Below are 11,850 nucleotides of genomic sequence, written 5' to 3' on the forward strand. Positions count from 1 at the left end.
CCATTAGCAGTTTCTTCACAATGTTGCTTCAGATGCCGGAACTTAACATGAACTCAAACCCTGCTGAGCCTTCAAAGCGCACCTCAAGTGCTGCCTTCCATGTCATGTTCTCTACTGCATCATTTAAGAGCCCTCTAAATTACACCTTCTTCTGCCATCCTGACATTGTATCACAAATATGTCTTTCTCTCCAGCCAGATGATCAGCTCCTGGAAGGCACAGGACAACTGCCCAATATTCATCACACTGGATGGAACTGAATTAAGACACTTATCCATCTCAGGGCCCAAGGAGAAGCCTAGCATTCAGGCTCAAAGTCCTCAGATGGGTCCCTATGTTTCCCTCCTGCTCTGGAAAGCCCATTCCTCAGGTATCAGTTGGAAAATGAGTGAGCTAGAAGTTACTCTTAGATCCCAGAGACATAGATGCCACCTTTCAGAAGCCCCTCCTCCAAAGGAGCCAAGTTGGCCCTCAGCAGCTCTAATGAGTAACACTTCTGAGGCAGTCTCCTTAGAATTCTCACCCACAGAGCCTGAAATTTTTCAGTGCCAGCCACACAGCCTCCCAAGGTACAAGGATGAAAGGGCAGAGGGAGGTGGGAGGGAAAAGGAAGTCCAGGGAAGAAATGAAAGGAAACAAGAGAAACAACAAGCAGTAGTTTCCTTCTTAGCTGTACTAAGATCTCTCTAGGCCTTCTCTAAGGCTTTGCAAAACAAAAGTCAGGGTCAACTCTCAGCGAGAGGAATCATTCCACATGAATGAAAGTCAATTTCACTTCAGTTTCAGCCTTAGAAAGTCCCAATTGAGTTGAGAAGGAAAGAAAAAAAAACTGGAGGTAAAAACAAACCCCCAAAAGAAATACAAGGATGTGAGTTCTATGCCAGCTTTCTAATGCCAAGTGAATTTGGACCATTTTCATCAAATGTGTAGCCCTGAAACTGGAACAATCCAGGAAACAAGCACAGCGAGGCCCCGCAGTGTTCTTAAATGGCTGCCGCGGCCTTATCACACTCCCTGGAAATTGCCTCTCAGTTCTCTGCTAGCTTCAGAGCTCTGTAACACACATCACAGGCATATCTCACTAGCATTGTCTGACATTCACATTAACAAACACAACATTGTAAGTTCCTTGAGGACCAAGGCTGGGGCTTATGCCTCATTTTGTCTCCAGAGCTTCCCACATCCTGCCTCTCATTCCATTAGGCCGATGTGGAAACAACAATAGCCAATCTATAAAAGCAAACTGGAGAGAGAGAGAGAGGGATCAGTCCAACAGATGATACCAATCCCCCTCAGGCCAACTGGGGAATCAACAGAGGAGAAGACACCATTCCTCTTGAGCCAAGACCTGGCTCTTTGAGCCTTTGCATACTCTGTCCCCCAAAACAAGGCTCTTCTAATTGCCTCTGTCCATCCCAGAACTGGATAGTTCCATTGCTACTCTTGACCCAACCTCAGCAGTCAGCGTCCAAACTCCAGACATATCCTCCTGGGACAGCAGGATGTTGGAGTAGCTAAGAGGATAGGCTTGGTCAGCAGACGGGAGTTGAATTTTGATGTTTTCCCACCAATCACTAACTGCATGACCTTAGGAAAGTCATCAAGCCTCAGCTTTCTCATCCATCTCATCCAAAACATGGGGATAAATAATAAAAAGTACCTACCCTCATAGGGAAGTTGCAGGGATTAAATCATATCTTCCACCCAAAGCACCTAGCACAGTGCCTGAGGCTTAGAAAATCCTCATGAAATGTTATTACTCACACCATGGACAACACTTAACATTTTGTGACCAGTCCATAGCATGGAGCAATTCTCCATGACCTATTCTCCTCTCAAGAAAACCCTGCTTGGGGCCAGGGATGTAGCTCAGTGGTGCCGCGCCTGCCTCGAAGTGCAAGGTCCTGAGTTCCATCCCTAGTACCAGAGAAAGAAAGAAAGAAGGAAGGAAGGAAGGAAGGAAGGAAGGAAGGAAGGAAGGAAGGAAGGAAGGAAGGGAAGGAAAGCAGGCAAGAAATCAAGAAAGAAAACCCTGCCCACATACCCAAACTAGGTCAAAGCAACTTCCCAGAGAGAAAATTCTGCCTTAGAGTCAGAAAACCTAAAGCCCAGCTTCCACCAAGTTTATCAAGTTTGCAAAAGACTCCTTCACAGATCCTTCAGAAACTAGCCCCACGTCTTTCTCACTTTCTTCACCAACTGCCCTACCAAACCACACAGAGATGGAAGTGGTTGTGGCTTGGTGGAGAGGAGCTGGCTGGACACAGGAGAGCACAGATGACCACTGACTATCAGCATCCAACTTCCAGGCCAGTTAGCCAGACACCAGGAGAGTACATTGCAAAACAATAAACAGTGAAGTCTATGAATTGAGGATGCTTGACCCTTAAATAATGCTCTCATTATTGCAGGCAATTTTTTCATGACAACCACATTCTCCTGGGACCCAAGAGTTGGAACTATTTGGAATATATTAACGGTCTCTGGCTTGCATTTGTGAGACAGTCTGTTTAATTTCTAGCAAAGGAGCTAAAGGTTAGAGTTCTATTTATAGCAAGGGAAGTGAGTGCTATCAATGCCCCTTCCCAGGAGCTGGCCACCCTATGTGGGTGTTAAAACTGTCATTCAGCCAAAGAAACGTTATACAAATGCTCACACCTCCAATCTCTCATCAACAGCCAGAATGTGCTCAGCAAATCTCATTCCTCAGGTTAATTTATCTGGTTTAGTTTGGTTTTATAACCTATTGATAATCCAGACTATGAGTCAGAGAAACATTTCTCCCAGGCTCCTACCAAAATGCAGGGAATGCCCAATCTGATTGTACACACCAGGAGGATAGCGTTTCTAGGCTATTAATAGGTACTCCTGTCTCCCTCCTGTCCCCTATCCCCAGAGAACCACGCCCTGAGAACCCCAAATATCAGAGAGGGCAGCACCCTCATTCTCCTCCCTAGAGAAGACACAGTGGTGGGGGTCCACTAGGCAGCTGGACCTGATCCAATTCCTACTCACCCTCTGGGCTTCAGATCTTGCTCTCTTGTTCTTTCCATCAAGGGATACACAGTAGAGAAACTCTCTCAGGGCTTCCTCCACCTTGCCTAGGGTGGCTAAGGCCTGCGCTTTTCTGAAGTGTGCCTGGAAGAAAACACTACCCTTCAATCCCATCTTATTCATATCATTAATGGTGCTACTATTCGTGACAACTGCTGAGTACTGTCTGAGCAATCACTAATCTGTGAAATGTTTTAAAAGCACTCTTTCATCTACAGCTCTCTAATGTAGGCAACTGTTCTGAGTCTCATTTTAAAGAAGGTAAAACTGAGATCCACGAGTGTACCTCGGCCCAAGAAACACAGCTTGTAAATTGTGGCATCAGAGCTTGAACCTGGAACTTACTACACCAAAGCCCAAATTTTTAACCAGCATGCCAAGGTCCATCTGGATATTGCCTTCCTCTGAACTAGTCTGTCAAGGAGAGACCTGGTCAACACAGTGGCTTGCTTGATCATTTCTCAGAAGAGAAGCAAAAGAATGAGCATGACCTCTCCAAGATCACAGAGGTTGCTAGTGGCAATGCTGGAACTAGAACTGTGGTCTCAGGACTCCCACACTGCTCTTCCCCACAAAGCACAGTGACCCTCAGAAGGCTACTCATTGGCTGAGTCAATGCTTTTGCTCACTTCGGCTGCCTTGCCACATCTTTTAAAAACATACAGCAATTTGGGGGCTCTTCAGGTTCTAAGCCCAAGTGCCCTGGAAGAGACTAGAGAGAGCAGAGCAGCATTCTAGGGAAGAGAGAGGAAGAAGAAAAGATAAGGGAGAGAGCTGCCTTGTCTTTGAGCCTCAGGACAGTGCTGGGCACTTCCTTGGGGATGGCTGGGAACTGCCTTCTTGAGCAGTGGCCCCTGCTAAAACTTCTTGGGGGATCTAGCCCCAGGGTTCCACCTCCTTCTGGAGCCTAATCTTGGCTGACAAGTGGATGCTGTTGTCCTCTCTTGTTGCTCCTCCCAGCAGTGTTTATCAGGGACTTCTGGAGAAAGGCTTCTGTGACATTGCAGGGTAAAAGGCACAAGAATTGGAGGACTCGAAAGGCTTCTGGGATTCCACTAATCAATCAAGTGGCAACTCATATGTGCAGAGCAGCCACCGCAACCCATTGAGAACTGTACCACCTGCAAGGTGTGTTGAGTACTTTGGGCCCTGGTCAGAAGGCTAGAGTAGGGCTGGCAGGTGAACCCCTCCCCTGGGACACTGCATATCCAAATGGTAGGATACATGCAAATTGAGATGTGAAATGCTTTTGACTTATATGTGTCAGTTCTGTCAACCCCCAAGATAACACAGTACCCTCATCACCACCCTCCTCCTTACCCCACAACTATGGGAAAGTGAAACTTCTGCCTAATTCTTGCACCAACGGTTCCTTCATCAAGGAAGTCACTTTTCCCGTTTAATCCAAACTCTCCTCAGTCCTGCTTCCCACCATGATACCAAGGTCCTTGGTCCTAGGCTTAGGATGAGAGAGGAGAAAGTTGCTCTATCCCCAGGAAGTTCCCAGAGTTATAGGACTGGAAAGCCTCAACCCTACCACCACCACCGCCGCCAAGCTCCTTTCAGCGAAGACACAGGCGGCTTGTACTAAACTCCAAATGTGCTCCTTCAGAAGGAGAACATGATTGATCCATCATCATTTGTGATAACTCTCATGAAAGAACACATGAGATTCACCCCGACATCACTGGCAGAATATACTGGTCCATAATATTTTATCTGAAGTTCCCAGATCCCCCCTCCCAAATTCCGATAATCCAATATTTTCAAAGCTTGACCTCAAAATTCATTAGGTGACAAAACCTGACCTAAACTAATGTAAAGTATTTGTCCTACTTAGTGTGAATTTTTACCTAATTTGCTGCAGAGACAGTGTGCTTGATTGGTGTGACTGGGACACTGTCTAGAGCTCAATGAGGGTATTAGCACATATATGGCCCTCCCACAATCAGAAACACTGTGGATTCTGAATACATCCGGTCCCATGAGATTCAGACAATGCATCAAGATAATGCATCAAGGCCCCAGAATTGAATAAGGTGGTTTTCCAGCCCCAGAGTTGTGCAGAGAAAGCACTTCATAAAACCTAGCAAGCTTTGTAGCTTGCAGAATATTCTCTCCCCACACTCACCTTTGATCCTAACACATCCCTATGAAGCAATCAGGGTAGATAGCAATAGCTGTGTTTTACAACTAATGACAGCTGAGTTTCAGAGAGTAAAGCCACTTCCGCCCTGGTCACCTTGGCTGCAAGTGGTACAGCCCAGTCTCAAACCGAGCCTAAGCAAAATATTGACATGCGTCCCGAGGCCAGGCAGAGATCCTGAAATTGACATTTGTATCCTGGCATCCTGAGAGATATCTAGCCTGACTTTCTTCCCACGTGACCTAGATGTCTGGGGACACCAGCAGGTCGGCTGATTCTAGTAAGGACTCAGAATGGCACAATCATTGTGTGAGTGTGGGGATTTCACCAAAGAAAGCTGGCAGAGTTCCTAAGCTGGATGCTACTAATCCAGGAAGGCCAGTCCAGGCATCCTTCTCTCACTCTCTTTCTGCTCTCCTTGAAAAATGATGGTGACAGGAAACACTTATATAATGCTATGTGTCAGGTACTGTTCTAAGTGTCTTCCCCAATGAACTCATACCTTCCTCATCACAACAGTAGGTGCTTTGAATATCCACATTTATAGATGAGATGAACCACAGAAAGGTTAAGTAATTTGCCCAAAGCTACACAGCTTGCAAAAGTAGCAGAATTCAGACATTGACTCAAGTCTGGATCCCAATTCTATATTCTGGAGAGTCACAAAGCCCAGGCTATTGTGCAGGTCACCACTTGAAGATAAAATTAGGGAACAATCTAATTTCCTTGCAAATTTGATGCACCCTTTGCCAAGGGATGCCCCACACCCTGGCTCTTTTGAAAAGTCTCCTCTCTGCTCTACTTAAGTTCTAGTGCCCCTACCTTCCAGGGAGGTGGTCTTTCCTGCCACCTCCTGTGTACAATACAACCCCTTCCCATGCCCCCTGTTCCACACTCACCTTAAAACCCATTGGGCGGAGTTTACATGCTATTTCTGCATCATGCAGTGCATCCTCATGAGATTCCAGGGTGAAATAAATTTGAGACCTGTTGCTATAAAGCAAGTGGTCATTTGGAGCTGCCAAAATGAGAAATAAAAGAGCTGTCATTAATGACCTCTAGCATAAGCACATGGTAAGTCTTGTATGAAGATGACAAGTTATCTAGGATTTTTGATAAGTTGAGCAAATGACAAGTTATCTAGGATTTTTTCTACCAAGGATCCAGAGGGTTAGGCTCTATGTCCAGTCCTAATATAGTCCTGCCTGCCGCACTGCCAGCCATTCCAGGTCAGTTTCCCCAACTGCAAAAAAGTAAATCCTCCCTCCTCCTTTCAAGCAGTTCTTCAGAGGCATTGTGGTGTTCGTGGTGCATCAGGAACTTTGGCTTAGAGGAAACTCTAGCACCCTGCTTCTTGGCTACACACAGTTGGTGCCTGGCAGCCTGGCTTCTGAGGGACATATCACCAACAAGAGAATAAGCCAGTTAGGGAACAGAGACAGGTAGCCAGATGTGATCCCTAGCCTGAGCCTCAACAAGTCAAGACAATGTTACTCTTGCAGGTGAGGTAACTGATGACATTAGCAACTCCAGCATGTGTGAAGCTTCCCTGAAGGATATGGAAATCGACTTACAAGGTCCTGTCCTCCCATTACAGATGGCCAAATGTGAATGAATCCGGACAAGGCTTCTGGGAATAAAATGAACTTGATTCTCGCCCACACTCTGGGCTGGATAGGCCTCTAGAGATCATCTGAGTCAATAAACCCATTCTTCAGATGGGGAAAATCAAGGCCAAAGAGGGGATGAGATCTGCTCAAGATCACACAGTAACTAGTCAGAGTCACTGCTAACTGGTCAGACTTTGCACCTTTAAAGCATGGGGGGGGCCTCTTTTTCTGAAGATGGGTATAGTATTTAGAAAAGTGAGACACTGGCCATTTTCCAGAACAAAAGTGCTCTGTTGGGGAGGCCCCTCTTTCTCTCAGAAGAGGGAAGCTGGTCTTGAAAGTTTTTCCCTGACTGCTGCTGGGAGGGGTGGTTAACAAAGGTACTGGAAGACCCTGGGTGGGGAGGGCTGAAAGTAATGGGCCCTCCTTCGGAGATCTGTGCTGTAGTGGCCTAGTGGCCCCTACCTGTTTCATTCATAATGTGCTGTTCTCCTCCCAGCTCTGGGTTCAGCTTCTACTGCTGGGAACAGACTTTGATGGGGTTTTCCCCAGGAGTAGGCTCAGGGCTTACTTGGGAGCTCATTGCTTGCTCTTAAGACATTAGCAAAGTGTTTACAGACTTTCCTGCCCCTTTTCTTCTCCAGCACATGCCAGCCCAGTGGCACCTTACAGCCTGCCTTGCCTGGGCTCAGAGAGATGGTAGGGTCCTTCAGTCAGCTGCCTTGCCCAGTGAGCCCTGTTCATCTCCTTACCCCTATTACCTGTTGCAAGTTTGGACATTCAACAGGTGGAGACTCCAGCCCACCTCTCCTCCAGTCATCAGAGTCTAGCCCAGGGCACCCTAGGAACCCAGAGACCAGTCTGCCCAACCCTGCCTGCCGCCTCCTCCCTGCCATGCTTCGCCAGACTCCGCGCTGGCCAGGAGAGCTGCTGGCAGGCTGCCTGAGCTGGGCGATTCCGCCGGTGGTTTGGCGGCCACTTCCTAGGTCTGGGTGGGGGATCGGAGGAGTAAACCAGGTCTCTAAAGAACTCGGGTGCATGCGACCAGCCAGAGGTGTGGGACTGCCCACTTTGCCTTTGAATCTGCAAAGCCCACCCAGCCTTCTTCAGGCAGCAGCGGAAAGCGGGACAGGCGCGCCTCCTTCAAAAGCAACCCATGTTTCTAGAGGATCCCCCAGAACTTGCTTGGTCCAGTCACTGGGCTGGCAGCAGGGTTAAGGGATTGGAGGCAGGCGTGGGCTGCTGGCTGGCAGCGGCAGCGCGAGGGGGGCGGGGGGCATCTATTTTAGCCAAGGATCCTGTGATAGGAAGCAGTGACAATGAGTCACAGGGCAGCGGGGCGCGAGCCCCCCCCCCCCCACTCGCGGGATGGTTTCCGAGGCGAGCGTGGCCCACTTCGGTTACCTCAGCCGTTACACAATCCAGCCCGCCCGCCCGGTCGAAGGAGGGGCCGCCTGGCCCGGGCCGCTCGCGGCCCTTATGCAACCAGTGCTCTCCTGACCTAATTCCAAGCCTGACCCACCCCACGGGGAGCCGCAGCCCCGGAAGGGACAACTCTCAGAGGCAGGAGCGACAGAAGCAGGCGCCCGACCGGACATCTCCGGCTGGCCGGAGAGGAAGGGTGCGAAGTTCGCCTCCTGGAAGGGAAGGTGCGGTCAGGTTTAAGAGGGATCCCAGGAGTGCAGAGGGAGAAGAGACGGACAAATAGAGAGGGCAACGCCAAGCAACACACAGAGTGACAAAAGATGAGAAGAAGGGACAGCGAAAGAGAGGAACAGGGTGACACAGAAACAGAGACTGAGAGACATAGAAACCCATAGGCTAACAGGAGACACTTAAAAAGACCAACAAACAAACTGCCAACAGAGATAAGGGTACTGTAAAGGAAGACTCACATGGGGAAGACAAAGTCTCAGAAATCTTCCTCTTTCACTCTGGCCACCGTCCATCCCACGGCCCCCCCCGCAACCCCTCTGCCTAGGTCATTCTTCCGCCCGCCTGCGTCGTGACCAAGCCCAGCCCTCTGCGCGGTGGAGGCTCACCTAGGCTAACCGCCTCATTGTACTTGAGCAGCGCCGCCTCCACTTGGCGCTCTCGGTACAGCCGGTTGCCCTCGTGCCGAAGTTGCGACGCCCGCGCCGGGCCCGGAAACAACTTGCCGAGGAGGCCGCTGAGCACCACGTTGACCCGCAGCGGTGGTGGCGCCTGCTGCCCAGCCCGCCGGGTACCGCGCGCCCTCCCAGTGGCCACCATCAACGCCGAAAGCTTGACCCCGCACAGCGCACAGCGCCGGTCAGCTGCCCGCCCACGTTCTAGGCACAGTTTACAAAAGGTGTGGCCGCAAGACAAGGACACGGGGTCTGATAAAAATCCATGACACTTCCGGCACTTAAAGCCATCCCACACCTCTGTGGCCGCAACTGCGGCCACCTTTGCCTCTTCCGCTGTCACGGTGCAGCCCGTCTCGCTGCTCCTGTCCGAGGGAGCCGACGCGGGCGCCTGTGCCTCGCCTTGCGGGACGTTCTCTGCCAGGCAGCGGACCAACTGCTCCAGCTGCTCAGCCGCCAGCTGCTGCCGCTCCGAGAGCTGTCTGTACATCTCGAGGGCTTCTTGGAGGCGCCCCCCAGACGCCAAGGCGTCGGCCTGTGAGAGCAGGACTTTGCACTCCGGGGGCGTCAAGGAGGTCCTCTGAGGCTGCTCTTGCTCAGGCTCTCCCATCTCGGAACCCTCTGTAGCCGCCTCCGGGTGGGGACCCGTGTCTACGTCAGCCGCTGCTGCCTCTCGCTCCGCTGACTCTGCCAGCTCTAAGTTGTTGCTGCCCAGCACGGCGGGCAAGCTCAACATCCGTTCAGTGTGAAATGAATCCATTGAGAGAGGGACCTGCTCCGGGAAAGGCATCTAGGGACCGAGGACACGGATCCAGGAGTGAGGGGTGGAAGGAATCGGAGCTCCCACGGCCGCGGTGCTACCGCGCACGGGGCTCTGCTGCGCCTCCGCGAGCTCCATACTGGCCGCCCCGCGCCGCCTAATAACTGTCTTGTCTCAGCAAAGTGTTATATAAAACGTGCCCACGTGACGCGCCACCACGCTGCTCATTGGCCAGCAGCGGGGAAATTGTTACAAAACCAGACAGTTTTGTAACAGTGTTGCGCTTGCTTCTTTTGGCTTCGCTTTTCTTGGCTTCTTTCGGGGGTTGTTTGTGTTTACACTCTGACTTATTCCTCTCCACCACCACCACCCGCGCCCGCAACTTGGCTCCTTTTTGGAAGGAGAGGAAACCAACCTCCTCTCTCAGGCTTCTCGGTCTCCAATCCCCACCCCATCCCACCTCCAAACTGGCCAGCAAACAGGTCCTCTCTGCCAGCCGCTAGCCTCCATCTCCTCCAGCACTCCCTGGAGAAACCAGTACCTCCAGGTGCGGTCCGAAGGGTCTTCCGGAACACAGAGGCTCCCGCTTCTGCGAGGGGACGGCTGCTGTTTGCGGAGGGAGGTGGGTTGGGTGGGTACTCGTGAAGCGCCGCCCACCCCGCTGCCCTGCCCTAGCTCCCTAGGAACCCCTCTGCAGGTCCCTGCCTTTCTCGGGAGCCCCTCAAAAGTGGTGCGTGCAGCTTCCCGAAGACTCTCGGTCTTCCTGCCAGGAGCGACTCTGAGCAGCGGGTCTGGCGGGCGGCGCAGAAGTTGGGTAGAGCTCGCTAGGCAGTGAGGGACTCCCGGAAAAGTGCTTGCCGGCTTCTGGCTTGCAGCGGGAGAGGTACTGGCGCCCCTCCTACCCTCCTCCTCATCTCTCCCAGCGCTAGAAACAGCGCTGGGGCTGCGGCGGGCGCCAGCTGGAGACGCGCCCTGCCCCGGGAGCCACCAGCCGGATGGGCGCGGCCTCCAGAGCCGGCCTGCTGGGCTTGGTGGGTACTCTGGGGGCGTGGGAGAATGGCAGGCGGAAGACGCAAGCTGAGAGGACTACTCCGGAGAAAGTCCGCAAATCCTGGCACAGCTCAGCGCTGGAGTGGCCTCCAGGGTCACTGCTCCTGAGGGCCAATTTCTCACGCTGCGCGTCAAAATGAGGGGTAGGGCGGGGCGCCTGCCTTGGGGCATGGCTCACAATGGCTAGGGGGCACATTTGCAGAAAGTCACAGTAGGGACTTGATGGTTCATGCTTTTTTTGTCTCCTGCCCCCGCCCTCACATTTTCATGGTAACCCCAGGCACAAATGGGCAGAGAAGTTTAGAGATCTAAAGGACTGCACATTTCCCTAAGGTCAGCGGAGCCGCTTCAGACAGGGAGGCGAAGTCTAGCCTTGCCCTGCTGCGGTGAGTCCTGGGCAGTGCCAGGGGCAGGATTTGGAGCAGAGCTCTGCTCCAGGGGCCTGAAGACCTTCAGCTGGCTCCTCCTGTGGCCACATCTTAGCTGGATGACCTTAGGTGTGTCACCTAAACTCTGCAAGTCGTCATTTTCACTTCCGCACAAATGTCAGGGATAATCAGAGTTGGAATTAAGTCATGTTTCAGAGCTGGGGATGGCAGGCTCCATCCATGTTTTGCTCTCTAAGTCATTTATCCCACTTCGAGTGGACACCAAGTTCCCAGAGAACAGGTACTGTGCCTTGAACCTAGAGCCTGTGTCTGGTAAGAGAAGACAAGGGGAGTGGCACAGAAGGGAAAAGGCAGCAGCACATAGACAAAAGGAGAAACCAAAAAAAGAAACAGAAGCTCAGGATATAGCCAGAAAGGCATGAGGAACACACAGGAAAACTCGGCTTGATTTGCCAGGACATCTGGGGCAAGTCTTCCAGGTCTTAGTTTCTCCTGATTGCCAAGATTTTTTCTTCACCCCAACCTTAAGTCACCCTTAATCCTAAATAAATTGGTGGCAATAGTAGGAAAGACTGTCTCTCCTCTTAGGGTCAGGTCTGAGCTAGATTTTGAAGTCAGTCCAGGGACTGGCCAAGAGGTGCAGGTGGCCAGGCTAGGCAGTAGGGGAGAAGCTGGAGCTTTTGGTGACTTGCTGTCTGATTGGGAGCTGGTTTCACCCCTCAGTTACCCTTGC

The 11,850-nt window shown here is 51.4% G+C and overlaps 1 protein-coding gene across 3 annotated transcripts in view; it reads right to left on the reverse strand.

Moving 5' to 3' along the window:
* The window catches only part of Lonrf3 (LON peptidase N-terminal domain and ring finger 3), a 44,521-nt gene extending 33,913 nt beyond the window's left edge, over nt 1–10,608 (reverse strand). Inside the window, exons 1-3 of one of the 3 annotated variants that reach the window (XM_013068277.3) lie at nt 8,853–10,608; nt 6,100–6,218; nt 3,016–3,138 (exon numbers count right to left, since the gene is read on the reverse strand). In XM_013068277.3, the coding sequence (XP_012923731.1) occupies nt 3,016–3,138; nt 6,100–6,218; nt 8,853–9,708 (1,098 nt within the window). In that variant the 5' untranslated portion in view covers nt 9,709–10,608. The remainder of the gene's footprint in view (nt 1–3,015; nt 3,139–6,099; nt 6,219–8,852) is intronic. The other 2 variants (XM_004872148.3, XM_004872149.3) reach the window with 2 other exon arrangements.
* Nucleotides 10,609–11,850: the final 1,242 nt, after the last annotated feature.

This window comes from Heterocephalus glaber, unplaced genomic scaffold, assembly GCF_053883595.1.
Source record: "Heterocephalus glaber isolate CG9 unplaced genomic scaffold, H.glaber_assembly_v1.0 deba00001730, whole genome shotgun sequence".
NCBI lineage: Eukaryota > Metazoa > Chordata > Mammalia > Rodentia > Bathyergidae > Heterocephalus > Heterocephalus glaber.